This window comes from Cyprinus carpio, chromosome A8 (assembly GCF_018340385.1).
Source record: "Cyprinus carpio isolate SPL01 chromosome A8, ASM1834038v1, whole genome shotgun sequence".
NCBI classification, from domain to species: domain Eukaryota; kingdom Metazoa; phylum Chordata; class Actinopteri; order Cypriniformes; family Cyprinidae; genus Cyprinus; species Cyprinus carpio.
Genome location: NC_056579.1, coordinates 5,206,468 through 5,223,611, shown reverse-complemented (window position 1 = coordinate 5,223,611; position 17,144 = coordinate 5,206,468). Strand labels below are relative to the sequence as shown.

General features: G+C 35.3%; 1 protein-coding gene across 2 annotated transcripts in view; it reads left to right on the top strand.

The window, feature by feature from the left end:
- Positions 1–17,144, top strand: part of LOC109088697 (plexin A3) — a 165,412-nt gene that overhangs the window by 91,118 nt on the left and 57,150 nt on the right. For both annotated transcript variants that reach the window (XM_042761750.1, XM_042761749.1), the window contains 4 exons: positions 2,873–2,996; positions 4,221–4,377; positions 6,903–7,002; positions 12,699–12,813. In XM_042761750.1, the coding sequence (XP_042617684.1) occupies positions 2,873–2,996; positions 4,221–4,377; positions 6,903–7,002; positions 12,699–12,813 (496 nt within the window). The remainder of the gene's footprint in view (positions 1–2,872; positions 2,997–4,220; positions 4,378–6,902; positions 7,003–12,698; positions 12,814–17,144) is intronic.

The following is a 17,144-nucleotide window of genomic DNA, read 5'->3' as shown; positions in this document are numbered from 1 at the left end:
CTTTGTGTCGATGAATGATAATCCAAAGGTTACTGGTTCAATCCCCAAGTTTCAAACTTTCACCGCTGTGTACTTGAGCAAAGCCCTTAACCACAAGTTGCTCCAAAGCTCCATTCCACAAGTCACTTTGAACAAAAGCGTCCGCTAAACGACTGCTTGCTTACACCGGGGATTGTTTCACTGTATGCTTCCTGTCAGGGGCAATTTACAGGCCTTGTCCCAGATTCGCTTGCTGTACATGCTGCGCGTCGAGAGGGATCAATACGGTCTTCACGGAAACATTCTGGCAGGACGTTGTATTGTTATCACCTGGGTATTTGTGTCCTGGGAACCACCTCAGGACCCCACCCTACCTGGGAAATGTCTCATAAATCACATTAGTTCCAGTTCACCAGAAAAACAAGTGCAGTTTAATTGGACAAAAACTCATTTCACGAAAGCAGGAAAGGGTGAAAAACGAAAGCAAAATGGGGCAGGAAGGCTTTGAAGGTGCATGTACTGAGAGATATCCTTTTCTATCTCTTTAATTAAGACTGCTCCCGTTTCTTTTTTCTTTACTTAGACATATGGCTATAATTAAGGGAAAACAAATCATTACTGCTGTGTGCATTGCTGGTGAATAATGGCATTGTCAGTATCGACTACGCTTGCTTCATTTCCCAGACAGACAGGCGCGCTGGAGGTAAAAATGCTGCGTTTTGCTATCGCTGATGGAAAATAATGCCATCTTAGACATCATGATGAATTAGATACCTGGGCTTTTGGCAAATATTTACCTTCTCTGTGTCTAGTTTTGAGGTGTTTTATGCAATCTGGGGTGGCTGCGCTTTTACAGGCTTGTTCTCTATCTCTCCTCCGTGTGTGTTTTTCATTAGAGTCTCTCCGGAGTGGCCTCAAAATTAAAGCGCATTTAATTTAGTGAGCCTCGTTATGCATCATCAACTTATACTGTACTTCTCACTGCTGACATATAACAGTAATCAACAATAGCCGCGTTTAGGGCTGAAGTCGCTAAAATATGACTTGATTTTGAGCGGAGTTGGTGTATTTTAATGCGCCGTGTCACGAATGGTGGTGCAAACATTGTTATAATAGATGATCGGGGTTGGGTTATGATGATGAGGCTTTGTGTACATTAGCGTAACCCTCCTCGCTCGTGGTCTAACACAAGCACTGGCGACTTTTAACTCCACTTAACACGTCTAACGAACATGCCAGCTTTACGAATGCTTTCATATCTGGAAGCTTCCCTGCAGATGTACTTCTGAGGAAAGCAGGCCAGCTTGCTCCCACAGATGCTCGGCAGCAAAAACAAATGAAAGCGCATAGGAAGAGTGTCTGCACCAGAGGCACTGCAGTCATTGTTAATCCATGATACGCTTGCAAATTTCTGTGCTTGTCTCTTTTTCTTTTAGGACATAGTCAATACCCTTAATGTTCTCCTATACTTTTCAGATTATGTATTTTTCCATGACTACAAGTCCACAGTGTGACCATAATCGGATATCACTGTAAAAGTAGTTTTGGTAATACTCTACATTAGTATTGAATTCATTAACATTATCTACTGCATTAGGTATCACAAACTGTAAGGTAAAAACTTTCTTACAGAATTTATTAATGTAATTTAACATTATTATTTATTTATTTACTCACAATAATCTGTTTTATTACATTTTCAGCAATGAGTAAAATGGGTAAAATTAATGAGTAAATATACAGTAAATATTAATCAATATAATAGATATGAAAATATATTACATAAAATTAATCAATATCAATTATTTTATATTTATTTATATTATTTTATATTTATTGTTATTCTAAGATTTCACAAATTAATCAGTATAAAATATTATTTTGCATTTGTTTATTGTTATACATTTATATATCCATTATATAAATTTGTATGTATCATTGTTTATTTACTCATGTTTAATCATGTTACAAATGTTTTAATAAATCAAATATAATTAATATAAAAATATAAATTAATATTAACCTGTTTTTAAATGCTAAAATATGTTGTTCATTATTAATTTGATGTCTGATGCATTTGCTAAAGTTAGTAAATTGAACTTTGATGTAAAGCTTTACTGTTTTTTTTTATTTATTATTATTATTGTGGAAACTGAGTATAGGTAAATAATGGTAACATAAGCATTATTTATGTTTATATCTACTGTGAATTGAATTAAAAATGGCTTAAATGTTTTTTTAATAATCTGGATAATTAAATCTGCAATTTGCAATTTTTTTTTATTTCTTTTGGGAATGTATTTTTCTTGTTTTATTTGGAAATTAAATCAGATTAAGTGTAAAATATTGGCAAGCCTCACATTATAACAATCTGAGTTAAACAAAGGCACTCAAAATAGTATAAAAATATGGTTCTGACTCAAAAATTTGATTGGATAAGCCATATTAGAAGTGATATGCACAGACAATTCAGTTAGATATTAATGCAGGGGTATTCATTCTATAAGGTTTCAGCGTTTCTTGCCCATTAGTTGGGACAAGTCACATTACTGTCATTATCATTCATAAATAAAAAACAGCAGCCCTGACCTCTCAAGCACAGATATAAATTGACACATTTCTGCCACTGCATGGTATATGAGTCCATTCATGGAGCTCCATATTGGCAATATCAAAAGCATTTTGTATTGTTGATCCATTTGTGGGGCCTGTGGATATCTGTGGATATTTGACATGCATTGGTCTGAGTGGACAGGGAAAAGGAAAATCATGCTCACTGAAGCTTGAACGAGACTCTCTGCAAACACCTTATCAAGTCAGCGCCGCCGACTGCAGGCTATTGTGTGGACCGGGATGTTTCTGTTTACTCATCCGTTGGTTTGTTTGTTTCCAGGTGCTCCAGAAAGGAAGCCTGTGAGAAGTGGGCCGAGCCGCTTCACTTCAGTACGGAGCTGAAACAGTGTGTTGACATCACTGTCACTCCTGATAACATGTCTGTGACCTCCGCTTCCACACAGGTGATTGAATTTTATATGCTACTGCAGAAGCATAAAATCACTCCGGTATAGTGGCAGAACCATTTTCATAATGCATTTTTATCATGGACACTCACAACGGCATCCTTTATGAGTATTGCTTTTACAGTGTAATGAATGCTTTGATTAAAAAAAAATGTCAAAGACCGGAAATGATTTAAAGGGATGGTTCACCCAAAAAAACAATTCTGTCATCATTTATTTAAACTCATGTCATACTAAACCTGTAGCTTATATGTATCTATCTATCACACAGATCTAACATATTGCATCATCATATTGCTTTTATTATGCATTAATGTTTTTTTTGTTTGTTTTTTTTGGTCATTTTGGAGCTTGACTAAACAAGTTTTTATTGTAATTATATGGAAAAGAGTGGCTCAGTTATTTATTACATTGAAATTTACACTTATGCATTTAACAAAGGCAATTTGTCAAAGAGCCAGCAGTGTTCATAATATACAATGACAGATTTATTAAACCCCTAGATTAGGAAGGTAATGCAAAGTAATAGAAGAAATGGAAGTGTTTTTTAGATGTGTATGTAAGATATTTTTTTTAAAGATTATTATATATTTAAAGAATATTTTGACATTTTTGTGTTTCTTGAAATAATAAATTTAGGGAAAAAAATATCATTAACCTATATTAGTATATGCTATAAAATATTGTTCATTGTTAGGTTATGATTTAAAATGACTTGAATATTTTTGGATATTCTGAATAATTTTGGATAATCTTTGGATTTAAAAAAAAAAATCTGATTATTTAAAACTTATTTAAGAAATAGTTATGCATCTAAAACAGTGCCTAAAACACACAAAAAATGCTAAAATGTATGCTTCTGGCTCGACATATACATCTGGTTTATTAGACAATTAGATTAGGAAGGAATCTAGAGAAGAGTTATAGAAGAAATAGAAGTGTTTTCTTTTGTGTGTGTAAGATTATTTATAGATTATTATTTATTTATAGAATATTCTTCAGCCTTCATCTTTTGTGTTCCTTGTAAAAAGAAAAATAAGTCTTATGCATTTTAAGATGACAAAAGGAATGGTGACAGGATTTTCATTTTGAGTGTTTTTTTTTTCCATTAATGCTAACAGAACCATGCTAAAATTTTGTTTTCACATTTTAATCAGGCAGCTCACGTGATGATCTAGCATGTGTGACGGGAGAACGTGTGTGTTTGTGTTTGTGCTCCAGCTGAGTGTGAAGGTAGCTAACGTCCCAAACCTCTCGGCGGGCGTGACGTGCGTGTTTGAGGAGCTAACGGAGAGTCCAGGAGAAGTTCTGGCCAAAGGACAAATCCTCTGCATGTCCCCATCCCTGCGGGACGTCCCATCTGTCACCCAGGGATATGGTAAGAAATAGGAAATGCCATTCAGAATGCATTTGATATCAGCAATGTGCTATCTTTTAGAGTGAAAATGGAAATAATGTAGGACGAGACTTGACTTTATCTGTTGGGATTTGATTGGATCTTAAAAAGCTGTTATATTATTGATTCATAATTTTTTTCTGCCCATGTTGCAATTGTTGGATCAGCTAAATTCAAGCCATCCTCCACCATTCCAGTATTGAGCCATCATCTATTCTAACTAAGACTCTTAATAAAGGGACATTGCAATGTTTAATTTGACTTGAATGAAAACAAGGCCGAGGGACAGGTGTATACTTCATTCAACAGGTTGTTTTAATTTCCTAGTTCTAATTGACTTGTTTTCAGATTTTTTAGTCCATTAGAAATGTTTAGAAAGCTGTATTTTCAACGCAACCTCTCAGGTTCACTCTTTCACATCAAGTTCACCTTACATTGAATATTACTTATATTTAATTATATTTTAAAAAATAATTAAATGAATAAATAAATGAAAAATTAAAAAAGACATACTTCTCTATTACATATGAACATACCCAATCTCAATTATATGCATGTTAAGCACTTGCTTTTTTCTTTTCATGTGCAAATATTTATTTTTATTTGTGCACTTTTGTACACCATTTTTGTCTTGTTTACCACTATGTTAATTGGATATTTCCAGTATTTTTATTTTATGTCTTAAGCCTAATTGATAATATGATAATATAATATAACTTTTGAACATTACAGCTCAAAAGTTTGGGTTCAATTTTTTTTTTTCTTTTTTTTTTAAGAAATTGACTACTTTTATTCAACAAATGCATTAAACTGACCAAAAGTGACATTAAAGACATTTATAATGTTACAAAAGATTTCTGTTTGCAATAAATGCTGCTTTAATCTTTATATTCATCACAGAATCCTGAAAGAAAGGTTTATTTTCCACAAAAATACCAGCAGTGCAAAGGTTTTTAACATTGATTATAATAAAAATGTTTCTTGAGCATCAAATCAGCGCATATGAAATTGCACTGAAGAAATTCATAAGAATATGAAAATTCAGCTTTGTTATCACAGGAATAAATTACATTTTAAAATATAATCAAATAGAAAACAGTTATTTTAAATTGTAATAATATAACTGTTTTATTCTATTTTTGATCAAATACTGTAAATGCAGCCTTGGTGAGCATAAGAGACTGTATTATACGCAATATTTTTATTTATTTTTTTTGGGTGCGCAGATTTCTTTTTTTTTTCTTTTATTTGTTTATACATCAAATCATCGCATGTTTATTCCATATTTAATTTGGTCTGATCAAAAACAAATACAGTACAATATTTCATGCTGTCTTAAAGGGATACTCCAACCCAAAATGAAAATTTAGAAAAATGGCGCTACGCTGATGTGGAATGACACAGAAGAGACAAATTGTTGAATAAAGTCGTTATTTTTGTTTTATTCGTGTACAAAAAGTATTCTCGTCACTTCATAACGTTACGGTTTAATCATTGATGGCAGATGGACTATTCTGACGATGCTTTTCATACTTTTCTGGACCTTGACAGTGTATTTTACTTGGCATTCTATGGGACAGTCACAAGCCTTCCTGTTTTCATCCAAAATATCATAAATTGTTTTCCGAAGACGAACAAAGCTTTTACGGGTTTGGAACGACATGGAGGTCAGTGATTAATGACAACATTTTCATTTTGGGGTGGAGTATCCCTTTAAGGTCAATCTGTTTAACACAAGCCGTGTTTTACAGAGTCCTTTGTCTATTTGAAGTTTGTGGAAACATATCTTTCAACAATCAGACAGACTGTACATCTGTCACTCACAGCCTCGTTTTCATTTGCGGCAAATGAAATACATCTTCTCTGACCAGGTCTATTAAGCTGCTCCTCTCTAGAGCTGCTTCGAACGAACTGCGTTTCAGAAATAACATTTAATTTGATTTAATTTTTTCCTTGTGTGTTTCCCATTTTGTCCCAGTGTTTTTTTTTTTTTTTACCTTTTGTGATGACTGATAATTACATGAATCTCAGAAGCTTTGAGACCTACTTAATTTTCCCCTTTTTTACATTTTTTTCAGGTTTTTAAGGTACTCTAAGAATTCAAAATCTCCAGATGGTAACTTTTAGACTCCGGAAGCCTGGTATTCCCATTAATAACAATTATTGCATGTCCAAATGGAAATATTATGTCAATTATAGTGAAGTGAGGCCCACAAGTATAATTTGATGGCCAGAGAGGTAGTCATTATGGAACGCAAAAGGGTTGCTGAGTTTGAAACATAAGTGCATTTCGCTCACAGATGGAAGAAGTGGATAAATGGTCTCGCAGTCAAATATATTCGAAACGTGAACATTTGTGAGTATATGTGCAGAGCGGGGCACAGATGCTGCGCTGTCTTCATTAGACCATCAGCGCGAGTTTAAACGGCCCTTCTCATGCTAACTTCATTTCCTGTGCATTTTCTTCACCTTTCTCTTCATTACTGTTTCTTTACGTTCTTTTCCAGGCGATAAACGGGTCGTGAAGCTCTCTCTGAAGTCCAAAGAGACTGGTCTCATATTCATCACTGCCGATTTCATCTTCTACAACTGCAGCGTCTTGCAATCGTAAGTGCCTCGGTCAAAGATGTCTTTGTGACGTGTGAAACTTCCAGCTGGGTTTGATTGGATTCTCAGTCATTGAACTAGATTTCTTCACAGCCGCCGTTATCCACTTTGTCAGCAATTTTACTTTTTTATTTTTTTTTTGGCCCCCAATTGATTCAGCACTTTTTGTCCAGCCTCACATCTTTGCTCTTAAAACAGCCAGCTCAGCTGCTGGAATTTTTCACATTAAAGAAATTATATAGAAGTTCTTGAAAACACGCTAGAAAATGAAAGAGGAAACTGAAGCCCAGTGGTTAAATCTCTGGGAGTTTAACATGATGCTTGCAGGTTCAGATCTGGGTAATATCAGTCCAGAAGGTACTGATTTTATTAATCAAGTCACCTAAATTTCTATAGCACTTCACACAATACAGATGTCAAATCAGCTTCACAGTTGTAATCAGGAAAATATGATTAATCTTGTGTTATTAATATTAATAATAGAATTAATATGAATAAATTATTAATCTTGGTTCATGTTTATTTCTACATATTTCATAGTTAATATTAAATTTATTTTAACATTACTGCATTTTGAACTAAAATAAAAAAATTACAATATAAAATATTAATAAAAATAAAATATAAAACATTATATATATATATATATATATATATATATATATATATATATATATATATATATATATATATATATATATATAATAAAGAAAAAAAATTTAAAAACACTGTGCACAGCCTTTAAGAGATGAGACAGTTAATCAAAACACTCAAAAAAAAACCTTGTCACAGACAATGACGACTTCTGCCCGTGTGGCAGCTGTAGGAAACCAGTATGCTTCTTTGATAGAGACGTCACCTGTTTGCTTATTATAGAATGTGCATTGGACCGGCCTTTTTCCTCAGTCATTTTTTTGTGTAACCTTGACAAACTTTTTTTTCTCTACTACTTTTTGCCTTCGTAGAAAATTGTTGCTCAGGACATTACCAAGATACCTGTCACATAGACCGACTTAAAGGGATAGTTCATCCAAAAATGACATTTCTGTTATGATTTGCTCACCCTCCACTTGTTAGAAACCTTTATGAGTTTCTATCTTCTGCTGAACTCAAAAAATGATATTTTGAAGAATGTTGGTAACCAAACAGTTGACGGTAGCCATTGACTTCTATGGTTTTTGTTTTCTTACAGTGGAAATCAACGGGTAGCATCAACTGTTTGGTTACCAACATTCTTCTTTTGCTGAAAGAAATTCATACAGATTTAGAACAACTTGAGGTTCAGTAAATTGACAATTTTCATTTTTGGAGTGAATAATCCCTTTAAAGGAATTTTAATGTAGTCAGAAGGAGTGTTTTTTTTTTTTTTTTTTCTCTCAGTGCAAATATGCAATATTTGTATCTTTTCCAGCATTTATGATTTTTTTTTTTTCAAGAGGTGCTTTGCTTATGGAAAATTCTTTTTAATTTGATGTTCAAGTTGTTTTGAGAACCTCATCAAAAAACAAAAACATCTGTACATTTCTCAGAAACCAGCAAACATTCTGCTGAAATCTTAATTTCACTTAGAAATACACAATATGTTCCCACTGGCAGTAAAAAAGGAGTGAGTTGCAGCTCCGTCTGTGGTCAGTAAATGAGTGTAATTGCTCCAGAAGTGTTAGCGCTGGTATGTAATTGCAGTGCAGTCCAGCTGTTGGCTGCTGGGACGATTTCCGTCTGAGGTTCAGGTTAGTTTTGTGCTCCTTTCATGCGGTCGTCTGCATCCACCTCAAGTCAAGTCAGCTTTATTTATTTCCATGCTTTATACAATAAAGATTGTTTAAAAACAGCTTCACAGTAATAAAAAGGAAAATCACAGTGCAGAGTTCTTCAGTTATGAAACCAATACAACTTCAGCTCTAACGAAGCTCTAAAAAGACAATATTTTTGTTATACGACTCAGTATGGTTCAATGTTGATTCAGTTTAGTTCAGGTCAGTGTAATGAATTGAACTCAGTTCAACTATAAAGGAGCTCAGGTCAGTTCAGTGTTGATTCACAATCACGCCCAAACTCTGGCACTCTATATATATGTTTAATTTGCTCTTCAGTCACTGTAAAGTCAATGCAGTTGGTGGAGACGTGTTGATGCGTCCCGGAGAACAGGAACCCCCTCCACCGCTCCTCCTTTCATTTGAGCGCTTTACATCACTTAACCCAGTCAGCCAGCACAATCACGCATTGTTAGCGCCTCTTTTGTTTTTCCGAACCCATTTCGGCCGTTCCAGTTGTGATTTGCATGGAAACGGGAGGGAAATGCAAATTAGTTTATCAAAGGAAGGAAAGCGGAAAACAAAAGGAGGATGAAATATGACAACTGGAGGGAGTCGCTACGTGACGATGACAATTTGCACCTTGGTGCTGCATATACAGGTAGATAATTAGATGCACAAACCTACACTCAGCAATCCGCTCTGTGTTTGTGTGTGTGTGTGTAAGTACAAGCGCCCGTGCTGATCCACCGAGCCAGGCTCAGCAGTTGCCATGGCAACCCACGTCCAAGCGAGGCCCGCTACCTTGCCAGCATGGCCTATAGCCTGTGCCAGATTTCCTGTTTTCACAAAAGCCCTGTGGGAACGTTTAGTCCGCCGATTGTCTTCGCCTCTGGTGTCGCCGGTGGATGGCACCCACTCGTCTTCGGTCTCCTGCCTCCATCTTTATTTCCCACAATTCCTCGGCCACCCAGACCCAAAGGCCCTTCCCCAGCCCCCTCTTAACCTCATCTTTCCCTGTGGGATAATGACCACCTGTGATTTGAGAGAGGGGGCAGGGGAGGAAGCCATAGTGCATTTCAGGATATTTTGTTATGAAATGTCTTATATAAAGCCAAAGCTCTTTATTCTGTTTCATCTTCCCATGCAGCTGTTAGCAAGGGTGTCTTTCTGGTGTTAGTTAGTTTTGAATGTGAATGTGGACATTCATTAAACATGTGAAAATCTTTTGTGTTTTATTGCTCAACCTAGATATGCATGGTCTCAAGTTACCAGGAAGTGCATATCAAAGGACGGCTGTGTCCTTTTTCACCGTTTTTATGAATAGTTGGGTAGGTTTTCACGGAGTAGTTGCAGAATTTAACAGTAAGGAACATTTGTTTATTTTTTGTTTGTTTGTTTAAGTTTTCTGTTATGTATTCTGTAGTGTTCTTGTGGTTTGAGCTGATGTGCCAAGATAATGTTATCTGGCTAGATGTTTTGTTGAATTTGCAAAAATGATTTGTGATAGAATCAGTCAAGATGTGCTGAAAACTACAAGATAATCAATAATGTTTTGCATGGAAAAAATTATATATAAGTTTATTGGATTGTGGAAAAGTGGGCGTTCCGAATGGAGCCACATGATTGGATAGGAGAGGTTAGGAAAAGATTAGTGATGTCATCTGAAAATAAAAGATTAAAAAAATTACAATTTTAGAGGTAGACCATTGTAATGATGTGCACAGATGAATCGAGACCAAAAACCTGTATTCAGAACATAAATATGGTCAGTTTTTAATTTTAGTTTGACTATTGTGCACAGACTCCAGATTTGATGGCGTTTGCCTGAGCTGAAAGTCCAGGCCAGACTCCCAATGATGGTTGAATACTCACTTCATCAGAGTGTCACCATTTGGCCGTGCTGTGTTTTTCAGCCCACGCTAAAATTAAAGCTGAGTGAATTGATGGGCCTTAAACCCCTGACACAGCATATTGCATATTTCAGGGGAGACTTGCAGATCGGTTTGCAGTATTTACAACGCATTTCAGCTGCAGTGGAGCGCTGTGCCCTCCTCCATCAGCTCTAGTTTGCATCTTTGCCTTCCAGCGCGCTAAAAAACACACCCACGCTGAACCCCCATCAGCAGTAATATTAGATTTAGCGAGTTCAAATGCACCCATACTGCAAAGAAACTGACTTAACTTGTTTTAAATGACCCATGATAATCCGTACGCATTCATATCCATGCAATCATTCCAACAGAGGTGGTTGTGCAAGAAAGCGGCCTGTATCATTTTGCCAGTGCAAACGTCTCGGATGTTTCAAACGTGAGCAGCAGAGGATGTTTTCTCCTCCCGAGAGCAAACAAGAGTATACTGAGCAATGCAGCTCCAGGTGTGGTGTGCTCGGACTGTCGAGTGCTCTCTGAAGGCGGTCTGACCCATGCCTCTGGAGGGAAGGACGTGATTAGGATGGCGTATTGTGTGGGTTTTTCGTACAGGACCAGTGGCAGATGAGTGAAAAATCACCCTGCCGGAAGTGTCCGCAAACCTTCTCACAGCATGCGCTTCATTTCTCGTGGCGTGATTGGCCTTTCGTTGGGTACGTGTGTTGGAGTCCACAGGTGTTGCCTGCTTATGTTTCTCGGCAGGACGTGACTGTTTAATTGAGAATGACATTAGGGCCGCCGTCTAAAAGACTTTTTCAGGGTCGGGTTAATGACTAATTGAGAACCGTCATGAACGAGTCGTGTGTTCAATGGTCCTCGAAGATGAATTGTGTTTTGAAGTGAAAGAGTGGATTTGTGACATATTGACCACTCAGATTTCCACAGCGGCGTCTTCATTCACGCTGAGAGAGTCTCTACGAGAGTTTAAGGCTGACCTGGGGCTCTTTCAAGATGTTCCCAAGGACAATGATGTTATTTATAGGCAAAGTATTCGAAGAATTTAGGGAATTAATGACTTGAGCCAGAGGTTCTGTTGAGGACAGAGAGTTTAGGTCGCTGCTGAAGATACCAAACAAGTTTTAGTTCCAGTGCCTTGTATTTCTGGGTGAAGTATTTAAAAACCTAGATCTAGGTTTGGTTGCTGGATTTTTATTTTTTTTCTTCATTGACAGCAAATGACAAATATGGCCCTGTTTTGTTTTCGTTACCATGAAAAAGATCCGGTTCTGCACTGGAAAGTTGCACTGGTGGTTTTGAGCTTAGAAAGGGCTATTTTCAGATGCTGACTGGAAGGGTAATGCCAATCTGGTTAAAGTGACACAAAACAAAACTAGATCATTCCTATTATAATCAATTACAAAACAAAATGCAGATTTATAGAGCAACTGAACGCTGAATAAATAAGCTTTCCATTGATGTATGGTTTATTAGGATTGGACAATATTTGGCTGAGATACAACTATTTGAAAATCTGGAATCTGAGGGTGCAAAAAAATCCAAATGCTGAGAAAATCACCTTTAAAGTTTTACAAATGAATTCTTAGCAATGCATATTACTAATCAAAAATTAAGTTTTGATATATTTACGGTAGGAAATTTACAAAATATCTTCATGGAACATGATCTTTACTTAATATCCTAATGATTTTTGTCATAAAAGAAAAATCGATAATTTTGACCTATACAATGTTTTTTTACCCCAGAGACTTAAGACTGGTTTTGTGGTCCAGGGTCACATATAAATATATAATATTATGTTACATCAAAAACAGCTTGTGATTGCATAAAAACAATGAGTTTAATTACTTTGTAAAATATGCTGTAAAAACTAGGAATAAGACCATTAAACAAAACCAGGTTTGTTTTGGAGTAGATTTTGTGGTAAAATACGATTTGGTCATTTACGTTTTGCTTTGACTCTCAAGTTAGTGGAAAGTGTTCACAGATGACTTGTTTTATCTGCTCAGAACAGACCTCTCATGTAACTTTCTTTTGTTTTTCTCCTCTGCAGGTGTTCGTCGTGTGTTAGCAGCCTTTTCCCCTGCAACTGGTGTAAATATCGTCACATCTGCACTAATAACGTAGCCGAGTGCTCTTTCCAGGAAGGTCGAGTGAGCAGCGCAGAGGTAAGAAACCAAACCAGACCAGCTAACCAAACAAACCTCTGATAAATGACATGTATCAACTCGGGATGGGCATTTTGAGATATTTTGTAGTCTTAAGTATTCAAACACATAATAAAAATCAAGTAATTTGATTAATCAAATATGAAGGAAATGCCAACAATTATGATGTATTGTTATTGTTAATTTGCAATAAAGTATTGTGGTATTCTTGGAAGCAACAGTCAGAATGTGCTGAAAACTACAAGCCGAAAAGTAATGCTTTGCAAATAAATTAAAATCTATACAACAATAAAAAAATATATATTTTATGTACATTTGTATATGTAAAAACATTACTTTTATTTAATATAGTAAGAAAAAAAAAATAATATAAAAAAGTTTAAAATAAAAGTAAAATCTAAAAAAAATTTAATAAATATTTATGTACCCAAGATTTTGCCTATATACAGTATATATTATTTTATATATATATTTACTATTAATGCCTATATTTTTGCTATTATAATGAATGTTATTTTTTTAAATATTAATAATATATATCCTAGATGAAAAAAACAATGTCTCCTACTTTAAATATTAATCATACATATTAAAATACTCACCAATTTCAAAATTAGCTAACTTCAAAAACCTGTGCTTTTTTATTGAGAAGAATTAAATGTGATTTTTAAATGTTGATGTTTTAATGAAAAATGCCCGTCCTTAGTATAAACTGTTCCAGTCTCGAGGGTTTGATCTGCAGCAGTGCCACGCGGCATAATCAGATTCAGATGTATTATGAGTTCATTTGTGATTCAGTGTGGCTTAGATGACTCACTGTTTCACTTTCTCAAATGAAAGATGGATTCAGATGTTCAGAACGGCTCATCTGTTCTCAGTTTCCAGAGCTGTGATTTGCCCTAGAGGGTCGGCATTCTTTTAAACATACAGAGTATGCAAGCTTTTGTGCTCTGCTCCCTGGAGGAACAGGAAGTGAGTACAACAGAACCACTTATGTGTCCGTCTTAAATTCACATACAGATTTAAAGGAATATTTCTTTCAAAAATGAAAATTGTGTTCTTTACTCACCCTCATGATGTTGGTCCAAACCCATATGCTGGTAGTTTTTATGTGTCATACAGAATAAATAGCAACATACGGGTTTGAAACAACCATAAGGGTGAGTAAATAATGACAGATTTTCTGTTTTAGATCAGCTATTCCTTTGACATCCAACAAGCCCCTCGGGCTGTGGCAGACCCAACCTGGTCAGTGCCCTCTGGGCCAGTCTGTGTCTCTCTCACAAGTGTCCATCTGTATGTGTCAATCACACAAGCGGTTCTTTCACTCATTGTCTGTGAAACACTGGGAACTTTCTCACTCGCTTCATTGTTTGTCTTGTTTGACGCTTGCTGGAAATTTCCAGCCAAGGCATTTTCCCTAGACGTGTGTTTACACTGGACGATAAAAGGAAGAATTGTTGCAAATGTCATTCTCACTCGAAACAGAATTTTCACAAGCTGTTATTGAAGAGAACATTTCTCAGAGCGTTCATTCGTGGTGTGTTATTAGTTCTTTAAGCATTTGGAATTGTGTGTTTTTATTTTTTTTTTATTTTTTTTTGTGTTTTTTTTTTTTTTTTGATGAAATAGAAAAAAAATAATCTGCTGGACAATGAATGAGGGATTTGAACCGCATCTAGAGACCAAAATACTATAAGCCACGTACACACTGCAGCTTAAACAGTTCTCACTCCTTTTCTGAATCCTGTTCATGCAGTGACACCATACATTTTTATTGCAGATTTTGAGATGCCACAATGTATGAGAATACATTTTCCAAAATGCGAATAATAATTTTTATATATTTATATTTGTGAAGGAATTTTTTTGGTTATTTTTATTTTTTATTTTTTAATAAATGAATTTATTGGGGAGCAAAATTCACAATTAAATAGTTTCAATATTTATATTCAATAAAAAAAAAACATTTGCATAATTTGTAATGGAACATTTTATTTAAATTGTAATAATTTGTGTTTATTTTATCAATTTATTTATTGGTGGAACATATACACAAATAAACAGTTTTGTATTTTTTATTTATTTATTTTTTAGGTAAGAAAACATTTGCATAAGTTATTATGGTATTTTGTTATTTTTTTTATTTTACTTTATTTTATTATATACAAAAAAAAACACCTACTCTAATAAACTATACTAAAACAAAATTCTCAATTAAATAATTGAATGAAAAACTCACAGCACTAAGACAACATCAACGTATCACTCTACTAACTCAACATTCTGAATGAAACAAGTGATTGAAAGAAACACTCACAGCACTAAGACAACATTTTGGTCTGGAGGCTAGCAGGAAGTCTGGAGCAATGCAACAGCTCCCTTCTGACGAGCGGAAGAGGCGTGTTAAAAGGACCGCCCGCTGATCACCCAATTACCGCTGGCAGGAGGCAGCACACTTGATAAATCAGCCGTGATCTGAAACGCAAAAGGACAACATTGAAAAGCATACTCACATACTATGAAAACACAATGAAAAATAAACATCATAACGTAACAAATTGTTTTTGTAATTTTTCAATTTTTTTGTATAAACGAAATTCTCAACTTGGATGGAAACCATAGCTAGTGAACACTAAAAAAAACACTTGCTGTTGGCACTAACTGCTGGCTTCCATGTGTTTTGTTTTCAGCCGTGAGACACTAAAATGTAGCTTTGGTTATCACTATATCAGCCGTCATGGTTTTACACCTGAACGTACACATAAGTGAAGGATTCACATTTGCAGATATCACTTACAAAACTTAGCAGTGTGAACGTGGCCTTAATAAATTTGGACCAGCATAAGCAACCATCCAGATCACCCTAGTAACCAGCAAATTGTGTCTCGTGCAAATGAAACTCATTTTCTGCACAGCTGTTAGAATCTAGTGCAGTCATTTTTATTTCCATTCTGTGAAGTCAGTCACAGCTTCATCCTGTTGATTTAGTAATTCTCCGTTATGATGGATGTTCCAGTGTTTTCGGGGTTTCTGCAGTGTAATTCCTTCCAGAATTTCAGGTGCTAATTAGAATCGAGCCAAAGAACTTTTTTGTTGGTGTCTTTTGTTTGTGGTTACTGATGTTTGAAATAGGCCCGAGTGTTTAATGTCTTGGTCGGTGTTGTGTTTCTAGCCAAGATTCTGTTGCGGTGAGGGAAAATAATAGTCTAAGCACAGATTTGGCCCAATCTGTGAATAGATTTACATCTTGTATTCCCGCCCCTTCTTTTTCTTCTCTTCTTTTCTCCATTTCTTTCTCTCTTTTTGCTTTTCATTTCTCGTCTGAGCACATTATTGCACACTTGACTGAGCTGTAGGCCGCTGCCTTCACAGGTTGAGAAGTTACTGCTGTCTCTTTGTGTTGTCTGAGTTTTAGTGCACCCGATGACTGAGCAGTGAAGGGAAAAAAGCATACGTGACTCTCCAGCTGCTTGAATACCAGACACTGAATGCATTCGCTTTATTTATGTCTCTCTTGCATTTCTTTGCATCATGATTACAGAGTAAGGCCACAGCAACAGGAACAAAGTGGCCCGGCTAACTAATGCTGTAGCTTTAGATGAGGCGAGACTGAGATTTGAATTCAAGTGTGAATCAAAGGTTTCAGCAGCAGTTCGCTTCCCAGTCCATCCAGAACATTTATGGAAATGATGCTGTGTGATGACGTTTTCATTGTTATATATAACTATTATATTGGTCTGTTTATTTAGCAATTTATAGGAGCCGTATTCTACACTTTCAACTTTTTACACTTACAGAGCTCAACATTAAGGATGATCCATGTCAGTGTAAAAGTTTTTTGGGGCCCGATGAGTCTTGGAAGCAATAAGCCATTCTGTTATGGCTAGCTGAAAAATGACCAGTTTTACAAATCTATAATACATGAACTACTAGAACTGTGCATATTTCCATAGTAATTTAGATATAACTTGCCCTGTCAACATTTTTACAGACTTCTATGCAAAGATTTTTCAGGGGGGTTTTAAACTGCACATTTATATGGCAAAAAAAAATATAGCACTATAAATAATTTATTAGTTTTTTTTAACTGGAAATTATACATTTATAATGTAACTCTATTTAAGTGATAAATTCATACACTTTTGTTGGAAAACAGCTGCAAGGTGTAGGGAATATTGGCACTATATTGCGTATTTGTGTCTGAATTAATTAATTAATTTATTAATTTATTAATTCGTTCATTCATTCATTGCCAGAATTTTATGTATTAAATTTTTTATTTATTATTATTATTTATTCTTTATTTTTTTTCAAATTAAAAATTTATT